Below are 13694 nucleotides of genomic sequence, written 5' to 3'. Positions count from 1 at the left end.
TATTGCAAGACTCGACACTGCTTGCCATGTTGCATTATTAAACCTCGCGGTTATTGCAAGACTCGACACTGCTTGCTAGAATAACCCCTTCGAATGGAGATAAATACCAGACGCTAATGGACCCATTCAAGGAAAATAAGAAATTCAAAAGAAGCATATCAGAGTTGTGATGTGAAGAGGGAAATCACACACAAGCGCAGCCTCAGAAATTATTTTTCTACTTCTGTAGGTCATAGCGTCAGAGCAGCGCCTAGTGTGATAGAATTCCCCAAGCAGCGAGACGAAGAGCTGACAAACCGTTGATGTGTTCGAACTCGAAAAGGTTTGCAGCTTTCTGGTATTAATTGAGTAGGGAGAGGTAGTGGATAATAAGGAAGCTTGAATTTACTTGGGTCAACCAACATGAACAAGTCGATATTTGATGAGATGTAGCCTCCTCCATATTAGCAAAGGACTGAAATAAAAGAGAAGCTGAATCGCTCGCCCCCAAGGCTGAAATAGCCTTAAGCTGCTTGCTTAACAAAGACCAGAGCGCCACGAACTGCATCCATCATCCATTTGCCTGGGCGGAGGTCATTCTTAATGGCGTAGTAGCTTCTTAATGTCCAGTCTCCATTCACCTCCTTAACCCAGAACCGCTGGTCGGGCTTTGGATCGTGCGGTTGTATGCTGGTTGCCTGATAGACGCCTTCTCTCGCAGCTATGAGGCGATTGCCTTCTTCGACTGCCTCACGCGTACAACCATAGAAGGCGTGATTGTAGCCGTAGTTCAAGGTTTGCTGCATTTGAGTATGGGTACCGCTACCGTAGGGTAGTACGGATAGTACGGGTAGTATGAATAATACTGGCCGTGGATCGGGCTTGCTGACTGTGCGGAATACTGATATCCGTAAGCATACTGATATGGGTAGTTGTAGTATCCGCCCTGATAAGGTTGGTCGTGATTGGGGGCGGAGACACTCCCAGCGCGAGGTGTGTAAGTGTAGTTGTGCGCGCGATTGTCAAAAAGGCTGGGGTGCTTGCTGCTGGTTCTGATACTATTGCTGATACTGTTCGGCATACTGCCGATATTGCTCGAGGTGGTCATCTGGAGGTAACATTTTGATGTATGCTGACAGTAAGGGATGGATGATCAAGATCACAAGCAGAGGATGAGGTGAAGTGCGAAAGAAGTAGTGGTAAATGGTTTTCTTGGTTGGGAGGGCCCCTAGTCCACAGAAGACTCTCTTTCTCTTTTTCTCTTTCTTCTTCGATTTGTCTTCGGGAACAATGTCAGTAAAGGGCCAGGAGCAAGGCAAGCACATCTTGATCAATTTCGGTAAATTGGAGATTCTTCAGATGCCGGCGGAGTTCGTCAATACATAGGGAAGGAAATATGGCAACATGAGGGCGAGACAGGATATCTGGGGTGGCTAACATTGATGGCTGTGTGACTTTCTTGAAGGGAATTTACTCTTACTGCAACCTTAAAGCAATTTAAGGACTGATGTCATCTCGACAGACGATTCACAAAAAGTTCCAAATATCCAAATAATCTTGCAAAATTTCAATTGCATAGGTTTGGCAAATTCGTACTTACCTCAGCCGCATGTATAATGCTTCCCCTGAAGTGGCCAATGGCAGCAGGATCTCTAGAAGGAGGTAACTCCTACTAGAATCCTAGTAAATAGATAGTAGTGAGCAAAAGGACAGAAATAAACTACAAAAAGGACAGGGACAGGCGTTAGGATTTTTTACCATTGGGATTTTCTTTTCTTTTACCGTTTTTTCTGTTTTAATACTACCTAATAGTTGCTGGCAACTTGGTATTTTGCCAGGAAGCGGTAAACCCCTAGTTTAGAGGTTTATAAACTAGTAAAACTACTAGGACATAGCTACTAGTACATGTTAAGCTGCCTAGAAAGGATCCATGTATATAGAACTATAGCGCCATAGCCTAGAGACTGCATGCGCAGTATTATACGTAGTACAATACAATGGATATAAAATAAAATAAAAATAAAAAAGTTTTCCACTGAATAAGAAGATATTAATTGGACAGATACTTTAGGTCAGGTTCTATAAACGCCAATTCAAGCGTAATAATTCGAATGCATAAAACACATCGAAGTGATTACTATCTCCATTAACTGCTCCATATCTTTACAGTGCTTCCCCTAAGAGAGTTGCTAGAGATGAATCAAGCAGTTCAACAGCCTCCTTCGACTAGGCGAGTTAGAAATGCAATCAAACACTTAGTTGTGGAGCACTTGGGTGGAAGAATGGAGCAGAGTCTAAGGGGTCCAAACTCTCTCCATGATAAAGCTCTAGATCCTTTGATACTATTTGTGGGTTGCGAGGCATTAGGTCAAAGCTACTTATCAAACGTGAAATGGCCTCCCAAAGTGCTTTCCAGGTGTGCTGATACTTAGAAATATTTTCTATGAACAAAGGGTGTAAAGTGAGATTTGAGGAGGGTCAATACGTGGTGATAGTGGTGGTTGGTGATGAGTGATGGCTAGCCCTGCGGCTGTTAGGAGCTTGGGATTACCACCTCGGTGCCACAAAATCTATCCACGTCAATCCGAAGATAAGTAGAGTTTCAGCTACCATGATACACTTGTTCATCGAGGCTGCAACCAATAACTCTTAGAAATCTTATACATTGACTTGACCTGGCACTTTCAGACGTATGTTAGGCAACAGTTTTGCTGGACTTACCAAGTAGCTAAGCCTTCCTGCGTCTCACTAACATGTCTATACAAATGTTCAGCTCAACGCATATCTAAATTCAAAGGTTCTTTAGTGCCTTCACACTTCTGCAATGTCGTTCACAGCAAGGAGCAAGTCCGCTAGAATATCTGGATTTCCGGATATTCCCCACGATGGTCAAGAGAATGTTGCTCACAAGGAGAGGATTATTCCAACCGAGGAACCAATGTCATCCTCGAATAGCATCCGGGAAGCCTCGAGCAAGAGATCTTATCCTAGTCTATCTGACAATCCGCCTGTCTACACCATCGACCTCTCGCTCCCACCGTCGCAAAGATACGTCCAAGTCGCAACAGACTACAAGGGATTCGTATCAGAGCTTACGGTCCTCTTCAAGGAGATCGTGAGCGAAATAGGACTCTCTGCGGGTTTTGTGACTGCGCTAGCTCGAGCGTTCCTTTGGCGGCTCTGCAGCAAGGAACAGACGGAGGAAATCCGTGGCATTGGCGAGGTCACCGGCGTGGATATGTATTTGCTCGTTGCCTTCAACGTGTTATTAGATCTATTCATGGGTTGTACAAGTGGTGGCATGAGAGTCAAAGACGGAAAAATTGCCAAGATGCTTCACTTCAGAACACTTGACTGGGGCATGGACATTCTACGAAAAGTGATTGTCCAACTTGAATTTGTTGAGCACCCCGGCGGAGAAGTGATCGCCCGGAGTATCACATATGTCGGCTTTGTTGGTGTGCTGACTGGCGTCCGGTCTGTGTCCCAATTAAACTCTTCGCCCTCATTTGCTAAGCTTTGGTTTTTAGAAAGGATCTAAGCGTATCACTAAATTTCCGCCCTTACCATAATGATGATACTTTAAGGATGGCCAACGTCAGATTCTATGGTCACCATCTTCTTGTTCTCTTGGGATTACGCCCGTCGATATCTTCCAAGCTGCGCGATCTTATTATTCCTAAGCGGCACGAGAGTAAATTTAGCAAAAAGACAACAAAACCCCTGCCGGACCTCGCTGAGATTATTCGCGACTTCCCTGCAGTCCCGACAACAGCGGCCTACCTAATTTTCTCTGATGGCGAACATACAGCGGTCATGGAGAAAGATCGCGTCACAGCAAGTACCCAGACATCAAAGAATTTCATTGTGGCCACAAATCACGACGCAGCTTATGAGGGTGGTTCTCCCGGGCATGTTCCTCACGCCAAACAACACGCGGCCCTCGGGATGCAGGACCTCATCGATGAATCCATGGATCGCAAGGGCTGCATAACCGCTAAATGGAAAAGGGCTTGCCGCAGATATCGTCGAACTCATCCGGACGCGACAGACGACGAGGTGTGTATTATGAAGAAGACGCTCATTGACTGGGTGGAAGACTATCCCATTACAAATGAGGAAACACATTTTGCCGCCATCATGGATCCAAAGGCTGGCGAGGTGGCTTGGATTAGCCGGTGGGAGTACTCCGCTATTGCGATGGCGGATGATAGTAGCGGTGCCGGTACAATAATGGATGAACACCCGGCTTCTGGGGAATAGAAAGGAGCAGCTGGATCACTCAATTGTTTTAATAGGATATCTGCGCCTGGAAGGTGTTTTGAATTAATTGCAACTAATCAAATACCCAATACTTTTGTGCATACTATATTCTTCTTTCAAACCAACTATCGCAGTAGGGCATTATACACAAAAGGACAAATCAAAAACGTATATTAGTTGTAGGTTGGAGTTGGATTTTGAAGTAGTCTATAAACGTTGAAAGGATTAGTATTGGTATAAGGGCTAAACAACTAACCTGAGCATCAAGATATCATAAGCATTCTAATCTCAAGTTTAGCTCACTATTCCCGCATTTCTAAACGATAATGATACTTCAATTCGCTGGATATAGGCGCCATTCAAACCAAATTCTCCACACTTTTCTACACCTAAATATAACGCCGACCCCTTGTAACAATTTACACATATCCTGCAATAATGTTAGCAAATATCCTACCAAAGCTCCGTCTCCTGTCCTGAGAAGTGTAAACCGACCTTTCCGTGCTCCCTGGAAAAAGAAACGGACAATGAACACCTGTAACCCCGCCATCGTAACCATCATTATTCCCTCGATTACACTGAAATTGAATATCCGCCTCTCTGTACTCCGCACAGTGCTGAAATTCCGGTTCTCACGCGTACGGAAGTACTTCTGGTTGCGGTTGATGGTGGAGAGTTGAGCAGAGAGCTTGAGAATAGATTCTTCGAGGACTGAGGTCTGCTCAGGGGAGGTACCCTGTTTGGAGGGAAGCTGTGCACGCTGCTCATTCTCAACCTAATTATATGTTTCCATGGTCAGCAAAAGCTTGGTCTGGCATTTAGGAGTTGGCCCAGAATGATCGAGGACGTGGTGAGGGGAGGCCTACAGCGATTTCAAAATCTACCATCTTCTCCGCGAATGTTGACATTTCATTGTTGAAGCAGAATCGGTACTCGCCAACATCGTTGGCTGTGAAAACGAAGTCACCCTGCCGCTCCTTCGAGCCGTCCAATATAACTTTCTCATTTGGACCGACGACAGTGTAATCAACATCGAACGAGCCACCAGATTGAACCTGGTAGCAGAAGAAGGTCAGTTCGGTAATAGTTGTAAAGATTGACCTGCATACCGCAAAGTAAAATGCCACCTTGGCCCCCTTCTGCTCGACAAAAGTGAAGAAGCATGACTTCTCGTTCGCGCCGAGCTTGTATGTAAGCGCCGTACCATATACAGCCGAGGCAAAGAATGCCAGCAGGCTTGACAGTAATATGAAGGACTGCATGCTAGATGGCTGTGACTGAGAAACTAGGAAATTAACACCCGCTCTCCCAAAGAGATTCAAGAAGTTGTCCTCCGGTAAAATATTATTCCGAAGACCAATCAATTAGCGGACATACGTATATCCGCAAGCGGATATCGCTAACCTTTTTGGTCAAAAAGTTGATTCTTGGACTTTCGCAGATTTTGTTAAGCGCGTCGTCCAAATTTGTATAGGAGCTGTATATAATCTTTAATAAAATTAATAAAGCCACCTACATAAGGCCAAGTTCTATATATAGGCTTAAAATGATCGCAAAAGCCAGATCTATTAGCGATGAACTTTTGGGCCTTATATATGCACCCGTTGCGACGTTTGTCATAACGCTATGGCCACGTTACACACTAGATTTTTTTGGAGCGAAAATAAGCACAGCACTGGGGGGTTGTGGGCTGATTTGGACCAGATATTTATAAAATATCGGGTCGTCTCTCTAATCGATGAACCTTGGTAGTATTTTAAGCCGTTGTAGTTGAGTAATTCAGCCGCGAATCATAAAATAGGCCGACGCGCTTAACAAATGTTACGAAAGTCCCTCAAACGTGATTCCGGTAGTTAGGTTGCGGGCCGATTGAAAATCCGCATCCGCACCAACGGAATCACGTCTGAGGTAACAAGTTGATAGCCAGCCTCCTGCGAAGAGAATTCGATAAGAGAGTAGCAGTGCGGACAGCGTAGGTATCGTTTTCAAAGAATATGAATTTCATATTTAGTCACAAATAAGCCGGTAGCCATCGATTTTGTTTCCATCAACATCAGCCAAGATATCCTAGCACTCTACATGCTTCTACCACTAGCAACACATTACGACGTCCCTACGTTATCTACCAACAGTAGCTACGCTTGGAGAAACGCCATATATCTATGCACAGAAAGCAAGCTAAGCCCAGCCAATGTCGAAAGCCGCCCCAGCATATTCCTGCTACGCCCAAACTGCCGAAGCAAATAGACCGCTCCACGTCAAATCCTTTCCGGCGATGCAAGCGAGAATGTTATCGAATGAAGATTGAATCGGCCTTGTTCCAGTTGTTCCGTGACTTGTTCACGTGGTCCATACCTAAGGCGATTTCGTCCCGGCTTCCCATCAAGTCCCACAATACCTCATCTAGAGAAGTCAGATTCTTAATGATCTTAGGGAACCTAGGACTTGAAATATCTACGACATACCATCATCAATATATTCGGGCTTAGAGTAGTGTGGCCTACCAACTACAGCGAATTTGATCTTGTCAAATTGCTTTCCTTTAATTTTCGTAAACTGGGAGAGGCGTTCTTTCGTATCCTTGAATAGCTCACCCTATGATCGTCAGCACTATATCAAAACAGTAATAAGAAACAACCTACCTCTTCCAAGGGAAACTGGAAAGGGACTCCGTGAGTCTTGTTCGGTTCCTTGTCGAAGTGAAATACTGATATTTTCTTGGCGGACTCATCTTCCGGGAAGTGCGCCGCGTATAGAACGAAGAATTCGTTGATACTAAGTATACTATAGTCCATTGGAAGGTACTTGAAAAACTTTCCACTGTGGGCCTCGTAAATTCGCGCATGCGCCATCACTTCATCACTGATGCTGGCCTTCTTCTGTAAAGTGGCTAAGACATCAGACACAATTCCGGCGCGTGGAATCATGAGCTCGTAGGTCTCCTGTGTGACGGTCAAATATGCTCAAAGAGGACCGGAATGAATGAGTCAACTAACCTCCTTGACAATACCATCGGGAAGCCATGTGATTCTGACGCCCTTCCGTTGTTCAAGTTCCTTCAGACTAAGCTCCAGAATCTCATAGTAGAACATGTCTGGTTTATGTAATTGAGTTCCAGCATAATTATACGGAGATGGGGCAAGGATATTGCTGAGCGTTCCGCTTTGCCCATACTTCACTGCCGTCTTTGGTCTCCCAGAAGCGTTCACCGTTGTGAATCGCAGATGTGTAGGATCAACTTTTAGATGCTCTCCAGCTTTCGCAGCAAGTTGATCGTACGTCATCTTCTTGCTGAGTGTTAATACGAAATTTGGGTCCTCAGGCTCAGAAGGAAACCTAGGAAAAAACTCTACGGTTATGCGATTTAGTAGGTAGTCATAGAATTCTTTAGCATCTGTGTAACCACCAACGGCGATAATCTGGTTGGCCCTAGATTTTTCATTAGCTACGCAGACATAGAGGGGTCAATTTACATACTCTTTCTCCGTAAGTGATTTCTGAACGGTAATGATATCGCCGTCCTGAATCTCGGATTGAGCTAAGGTGACCTTTGGCTTCATCTGCTCAATCATATTCTGTTTAATTTCCTAATTATTGTTAGTACAATTAGAATAGGTTGGCCAACGTCTACCACCAACCTCGTGAAGTTTGAAATTTGTGCCAGCCGGCCATCCCATTGCTTTAAGGATCTGTGGGGAGATATCACAAACTCTGTCCTGGTATGCCGCATAAAAGTTACCGACTCCAAGTAAGGTTTGCGACCTAGCATCGAAATGCTTTAGGAAGAGCATAAGTGGGCGATTGTTGGATGCGCCGCGAAGGTCAATGTGTGCGTCTTTAAACACCGGATTTCCATCTTCATCTCTTTCATCGGTTCGTTCCATCCACAGTCTAAATTGAACTGTTTTGGTACCGAATTTGTTTGCCGCTTCCTCCACGCTCATATCTGGATAGGCGATTGGTACATCTGGACGAACGGTTCCATTCTGTCGGTTTACCATAGCCCACGGTCGGAGCATATCGGCCTCTAAGCCTAGTTCGTCTGCTACAACCTTAGTGAACTGGGCCAATGTTGTTGTCCTAAGTACCCGGTACGATCTAGGATGTGCAGGAGTATCAAATTCCGTTTTCCATGGAACAATGTCAAAGCCTTGATAAGCTTTGAAATTATCTTCTGATGCGACTTGAACTTCCATGTACAAGTGTGCCTCTTCGCGTTCCTTACGCTTTCTCTCCAAGATGGCTCGTTCTTCAGCGAATCGATGAGCTAATATCCCGTCAGCATGCAATCGAAGCAAAAAACCCAAAGCTCTTACCAAGGTGAGGTGGAGGATCCACCTGTTGACGAGTCATCAATATACTATCGAGCCGGCTTTCCCGAATGTAGACAAGCATATATGCGCTCATAGACCGCTTTGCTGACCATGTTCTTGTGTATGGATTCCGCTGTTGGACGTTGCCGTTTGCTTGGGTTGTGTAGTCACCACCGAAGTTCTCCTCCAGGGCCTCGCGCTTCGTTGCACGTGTTACCCTGTCGTCATCAAACTTATAGAAATGGCCGTCCTTCGTTGGTTTTAGAAACGCATAATAATGGCCGGCGTTGAGATCCCCGCTATGTACTAGGACTCCGTGAAGGTGATAGATATAAGGTTCTGAACGGTCGGCGTGTTCTGAGAGGTAAGGCGACGCATCCCATATCTCAGGAAACTCGTATCGGTCGTTGACCTTCATCATGGCATCTCGGTTGATATCATATTCGAATCGCTTAAGCTGAAGGTGGAGGACTTGCGGAAAGCTTTCAAATATAACCCCTTTCTTGGCATCCTGTAAGCCGAAGCCTTCTGCGAAGTATTTGTTTTCGCCGTCCATGGTTTCAACTTGAATGTAGTCCTTAAAACTGTCGTCCAAGTTTTTGTTACCACTGACGTTGAGTTGTATGTCCCAGAAATCTTCTATTCTTGATGATTCATAATCCACGTTGATACACGAGATGTATGTCTTCATCTTTCCCACGAACATTTTTTCCAAGGCGTTTTCAGCTTCTGTGCCTTTCATTTTTTCATCCAGTTTGTCCATCAGAACTCGTGATAGTTCCTGAACATCCTGCTGCTCGAATATTTGTTTCGAGTCCCATCCAAATGACATCGTAAGCTCTGTAGTTGCTACGGCACTGCTATTGGTTTGTAGCAAGTAGAAGAGACGTTGCAGAGCGTAGGCGCTATTTGAACGATCTGCTTCCTGTTCTGTAGGAATCTGGTAAACGGCCTACTATCATCAGTCTCCGTTATATGGTACATATCTTCTACTCTCAGCACATACCTTTCGAAAAGCTGTGGTGAAATACAATGATTGGAGAAGGGAATTTAGATAACATGTTGCGCCTTGGTTTTTAAGACCAACCATACCCGTTACTTTTTTCGAGTCATAGCTATGTAAAGTCAACTAAAGCAATCATACATCCTGCGCGTAGTTTACTTACTTAATGAAGTTATGCCATAACACGCCGGTAGGATCCTTCAGCACTCTCACGTATGCCGTGATCTTGGCGGAATTGTTCTCCACCATCGGCCGGCCGCGTTCATCCCACTGCGATGCGAAGAGTCGGCGGAGCTCTGCAAACCGTGTGAAGCCCCAGTCACCTTCCTCCGCAGTGAACCGGTGAGTTGCTTGGTGCATGACGTGCATCGTGGGGTCATTCGGGTTCCACAGGACCAGTAGGAATTGGACGCACGCGTACCAATCTTCCGGAGGCTTATCTTCAAAGCCTTGCTCTAGGTAAAAGGACGCGAATTCGACGTTATTGCCATATGGGAAGAAAAGTATCCGCCAGGGATGTCCTCCACAATCGAATACAGGTCCATGTTCTCGCCGGCTGAGACTCCTCCACTCTTTGATTTCCCAAGTATGTATAGCTTCGGCTTCCGTCTCCTGATCTGGTATTTCGGGTAGATGTCTCTTCATCATAGCCTCAAAATCGTTGGCGCGGGGCTCGGGCTCAGGCTCAACCTCATCCATGGCGTCGTCCGGGGAAATGATGGCGACGTCATGCTTCTCATCGTACTCTGTATCAACGAGCATATCACTTCCAAGCTATAATTCACCACCTAGGTCAACGCGAGGCCCTGCTATGCCAATGAAGAGTACACATGTGCAGGATCGAAAGCTTACCTGATTCATGTTTCAGGTGGCGACGAGGCTGTCAATAGAAGCAAAACCAGGAAAGGCGGTGTCCGATACCTTAGACAGCTTGTGCAATAACGTCGGCTTGAGTGCACAGTAGAAAGTAGTCCCGCAGCACACCGGTCAAGGATTCCTGAGCCCGCACCAACTGCTCTCGGTCCCTGGTATGGAGCGTTCGCGGGTCTCGCTAAAAAGTGGCGGTGGATGCCCCAGGACAATGACGAATGAAAGACGGCTGAACAGCGTTAGGGGAATTAGGTGAGGTTGGTGGAGAGTACAAAAATTTCAAGAAGAGGGTCTGTCAAATTCCTTTGAAAGAAGTGTAATAAGCGCACGGGCAAAAGTACTTCACTACCTGCACAAGCTCAGAAGACGAACGTCATGGGGCGGACCACTTGACAAATTTTCTGACAAGGCTGGCGGAGGTCCCAGTGAATCTCGGGTCGTTCTCTGCAAGCAAACGTAGTAGCGATGAACAGCAATGGCTAAAGTAGCAGTTGTACTGTTATAATTGCTATGCTGTCACCCAAGCAATCACACACGAGTTACAGTATTCCTCATTACGTCTGCAGCGAGTCTCCACATGAATGCGAGCTTGGCCCTCTCCATCCACTTCAACCACAGCTCTCCGCAACATGACACCAGCCCGAACGTCCCTCCGCGGCTGCTCTAGATATCGGTGGGAATGGGCTGAAGCTCGTCGTTCGTTAACGTCCCAGTTTCATCACCGGAGGCATGCGCATGCTACTGCTGCAGCTGCCCCGGCATGGCGGCCTTCATCGGCTCTCGACGAGTATGACTCCAGCCCAGATGTATAGGCATTATCCAGCTAGTTAACTTCTAGCCCTTAGATGGGTTCAAAGAGAAGCTAGGCCAATCAGTCTGCGTCGATTAACATTCTTTGGAAGAACACTAACAGAACCCCGTTTGATCGACTCTGCCAACTACTGCAGACTCGAATTACCGACACGGTGTGCCTCGTTTGCTGCTTATGAAAATATTCTATGATCTAACTGCTTCCTTCAGAATAGCCCACCGGCTCCGAGATATGCAGACCCTCCCTTATGTAGTCGTTACCAATTCACACATTGCCCATGTATACGAGCTCTACTACAAGGCTTTCGAGCGCTTTCGCCGCTTGCCCGAAATCAAGACTCTCGAAGATAATGATAAGTTCTGCAAGGCCGTTCAAGAAACGCTCAGGGAACATGCCACTGTAATACCACGGCTGGCTATTGGGGTGCTGGAGATTCAGGGTCTCATGAAGCCCGAAGAGACTGATAAGTTTATGACAACACTACTGAGATCTGTAAGATTCTTCAAACTTTCGCAAATATATATTGCACGACCAATACTAATTGAAAAATTGTGCCAGCGAATATCTCGTCGTGTTATAGCTGAGCAGCATATTGCCCTCACAGAGACTTTTCATGCCCCCTGGCATTTCCCTGATGCGCAACCACTGATGGACCCAAATACTGACTTTGTGGGGGAGATATTCCTTCGATGCAATGCCAAAGAGATTGTTGAACGGTGTGCAAACGCGACACAGGAGCTCATGAAGATGACATATGGCTCAAATTTACCGATCCCGGAAGTCAAAATTGAGGGTCACCTGGATGCCACATTCCCCTATATTTTAAGCCACCTAGAGTACATTGTTGGAGAGCTATTACGGAATTCTATACAGGCTGTCATTGAGCAAAGGAGATATAAAGATGCAAAGGTACCTCCAATCGAGGTTCTCATCTGCGAAACACAACAGCACGTGATAATTCGCATATCTGATCAGGGTGGAGGGATACCAAGAGACATTCTCCCACATCTCTGGTCATTCAGCAAAGGTCCGAGGCGCGAGAAACGACTTGAAAATCTTCTTCGAGTTCCTAGGTTGCTAGCCACCACTCAAGAGCTGCAAGTACCTGGTGACCCTGGAACTCATCAAAGACATGGCAAGAGAACGAAGCACAATGACTCAAATCAACATAGTTCCCTGTCACCATTGACCAGTAGATCACCAGATTTACGCCTTGGCATTGGGTTGCCGATGAGTCGAATCTATGCTGAATACTGGGCAGGTAGTCTAGAGCTACACAGTTTGGAGGGTTATGGGGTGGACGCCTTCCTCCAAATTTCCAAATTGGGAAATAAGAATGAGCGGCTTACCACAAGAGCAAGCATGGATGCACTGTAATTTATCTGCATCGCTGGACGAGCAAGTGTGGCGCGATCGATACCAGTCAATCTACAAAATCAGCAGAAGTAGCAATGTCTAAAAACCCGCGCAAGGAAAGACCCTCTACGCCAAATTATTTATATCAAGATTCCTCATCCAAAAGATTTCCTCCACTTTTCGATCACCAACATTGTACGTGTCAATTTATTGCTTCGATTCTTGGCGGACTCCAATCCTCAGCTAAGACATTAAAGTTATCGGGCAACCACTGCTAATATGTCTTCGGGTTTTTCCTTCGTGAGTCTCCTCATCTGCTATCTTAACCTTCCGTCTTCTAACGTCGTTCTCAAAGCCGCCTTATACCCACGCATCCATCTCAATGGCATTCTAATCAAACTTGCTCCAAGACTTCCAGTCCTCCGAGCCCTCAAATAGAGGTCGAATTGGACCTACGTGGTCTCACTCCTACTAAGAGCAGCTCGGCACTAGATGTATACTGTCCACAGAGTCGACGACATCTATCGCAGTCACAAAATTCAGTCGAGCATCTGGACGTAATCTCAACTTGGAAAGGCCTATCTATCGCACAAGTTTATGAGATTATGTTTTGGGGAAATAGTTTCAAGGCATCGTTGGAGAAGTTGGTCTCGAAAGTGTTGATGGACAGATTTTGGGAACAACGCAGGCACTTAAGTTAGCACATACCACCTAGTTCCAAAGATTCTCTACCAATCCAAACGCGCCCCCAGCAATCAGCTCTTTTTTTTGGAAAAAGGTGTCATGCTTGGACTTCAACCCGTTGGACAAGTAGCTGGTCACAGTTGGTCATAGTATGAGGACGTGCCTCATGACCGTGATTTTCTTTGATGCGCATCTGCTGTTTCTCTATACAGTAAAATCTCCTTAATATGATATGGGGTATATAACGATAACCTCTACATTACGATCTACACCCCTTAATCAAGCCTTTTTTGGTGTAATATTACGATAATCTAACTTTTGGCAATATCGTTAAGCACCTACCACCAATATCGGTATAACCAGTAGAGAATTTGTATGGGAGAGGGCCCTATTTAGCCCGCGAGGTAGACATCCT

General features: G+C 45.8%; 6 protein-coding genes across 6 annotated transcripts; 3 read left to right on the top strand and 3 right to left on the bottom strand.

Annotated features, from left to right (window-relative positions):
- Positions 1-503: 503 nt before the first annotated feature.
- K441DRAFT_683120 (uncharacterized protein) lies at positions 504-1087 on the bottom strand (the record flags this gene model as incomplete). Its single annotated transcript, XM_067651656.1, has 2 exons — positions 504-801; positions 870-1087. The coding sequence occupies 2 exons, from the start codon at positions 1085-1087 to the stop codon at positions 504-506; spliced, it is 516 nt and encodes a 171-aa protein (XP_067496210.1).
- Positions 1088-2573: 1486 nt separating this feature from the next.
- On the top strand, positions 2574-4741 carry K441DRAFT_701726 (uncharacterized protein). The gene is made up of 2 exons (XM_067653365.1): positions 2574-3456; positions 3510-4741. The coding sequence occupies exons 1-2, from the start codon at positions 2804-2806 to the stop codon at positions 4240-4242; spliced, it is 1386 nt and encodes a 461-aa protein (XP_067496209.1). The 5' UTR covers positions 2574-2803; the 3' UTR covers positions 4243-4741.
- Positions 4292-5556, bottom strand: K441DRAFT_671897 (erp2,4). The gene is made up of 4 exons (XM_067650486.1): positions 5352-5556; positions 5109-5297; positions 4738-5017; positions 4292-4672 (listed from the first exon to the last, which is right to left on the bottom strand). Exons 1-4 carry the CDS (start codon positions 5502-5504, stop codon positions 4662-4664), a joined length of 633 nt encoding a protein of 210 aa, XP_067496208.1. The 5' UTR covers positions 5505-5556; the 3' UTR covers positions 4292-4661.
- A 696-nt stretch (positions 5557-6252) lies between these two features.
- K441DRAFT_671895 (ubiquitin carboxyl-terminal hydrolase 21) lies at positions 6253-10872 on the bottom strand. Its single transcript, XM_067650485.1, has 10 exons — positions 10411-10872; positions 9722-10332; positions 9562-9670; positions 8559-9507; positions 7881-8509; positions 7720-7829; positions 7239-7671; positions 6885-7184; positions 6708-6837; positions 6253-6645 (listed from the first exon to the last, which is right to left on the bottom strand). The coding sequence occupies exons 1-10, from the start codon at positions 10417-10419 to the stop codon at positions 6533-6535; spliced, it is 3393 nt and encodes a 1130-aa protein (XP_067496207.1). The 5' UTR covers positions 10420-10872; the 3' UTR covers positions 6253-6532.
- Positions 10873-11057: 185 nt separating this feature from the next.
- Positions 11058-12616, top strand: K441DRAFT_709726 (alpha-ketoacid dehydrogenase kinase; the record flags this gene model as incomplete). The annotated part of the gene is made up of 4 exons (XM_067653871.1): positions 11058-11215; positions 11286-11393; positions 11449-11731; positions 11798-12616. The coding sequence occupies 4 exons, from the start codon at positions 11058-11060 to the stop codon at positions 12614-12616; spliced, it is 1368 nt and encodes a 455-aa protein (XP_067496206.1).
- A 98-nt stretch (positions 12617-12714) lies between these two features.
- Positions 12715-13438, top strand: K441DRAFT_32908 (uncharacterized protein). Its single transcript, XM_067641208.1, has 3 exons — positions 12715-12790; positions 12853-12895; positions 13006-13438. Exons 2-3 carry the CDS (start codon positions 12875-12877, stop codon positions 13294-13296), a joined length of 312 nt encoding a protein of 103 aa, XP_067496205.1. The 5' UTR covers positions 12715-12790; positions 12853-12874; the 3' UTR covers positions 13297-13438.
- The last annotated feature ends 256 nt before the right edge of the window (positions 13439-13694 follow it).

The sequence above is a fragment of the Cenococcum geophilum genome, assembly GCF_001692895.1.
Source record: "Cenococcum geophilum 1.58 unplaced genomic scaffold K441scaffold_112, whole genome shotgun sequence".
Lineage (NCBI taxonomy): Eukaryota > Fungi > Ascomycota > Dothideomycetes > Gloniales > Gloniaceae > Cenococcum > Cenococcum geophilum.
Note: the sequence above shows the minus strand (reverse complement) of the source record. Positions and strands in the feature narration are given on the sequence as shown.

What these genes read in the sequence shown, in the direction of transcription:
- K441DRAFT_701726 (XM_067653365.1), top strand. Translation starts at nt 2,804, where the DNA reads ATGTCGTTCACAGCAAGGAGCAAGTCCGCTAGAATATCTGGATTTCCG. An exon ending in GGTGTGCTGACTGGCGTCCG is followed by an intron (nt 3,457 to 3,509) that starts GTCTGTGTCCCA and finishes TTTGGTTTTTAG; the next exon opens with AAAGGATCTAAGCGTATCAC.
- K441DRAFT_671897 (XM_067650486.1), bottom strand. Translation starts at nt 5,504, where the DNA reads ATGCAGTCCTTCATATTACTGTCAAGCCTGCTGGCATTCTTTGCCTCG. An exon ending in AGGTGGCATTTTACTTTGCG is followed by an intron (nt 5,298 to 5,351) that starts GTATGCAGGTCA and finishes TTCTGCTACCAG; the next exon opens with GTTCAATCTGGTGGCTCGTT. An exon ending in TGGTAGATTTTGAAATCGCT is followed by an intron (nt 5,018 to 5,108) that starts GTAGGCCTCCCC and finishes ACATATAATTAG; the next exon opens with GTTGAGAATGAGCAGCGTGC.
- K441DRAFT_671895 (XM_067650485.1), bottom strand. An exon ending in TTATGGCATAACTTCATTAA is followed by an intron (nt 9,671 to 9,721) that starts GTAAGTAAACTA and finishes GACTTTACATAG; the next exon opens with CTATGACTCGAAAAAAGTAA. An exon ending in AAATCACTTACGGAGAAAGA is followed by an intron (nt 7,672 to 7,719) that starts GTATGTAAATTG and finishes TGAAAAATCTAG; the next exon opens with GGCCAACCAGATTATCGCCG.
- K441DRAFT_32908 (XM_067641208.1), top strand. Translation starts at nt 12,875, where the DNA reads ATGTCTTCGGGTTTTTCCTTC. An exon ending in TGTCTTCGGGTTTTTCCTTC is followed by an intron (nt 12,896 to 13,005) that starts GTGAGTCTCCTC and finishes ACTTGCTCCAAG; the next exon opens with ACTTCCAGTCCTCCGAGCCC.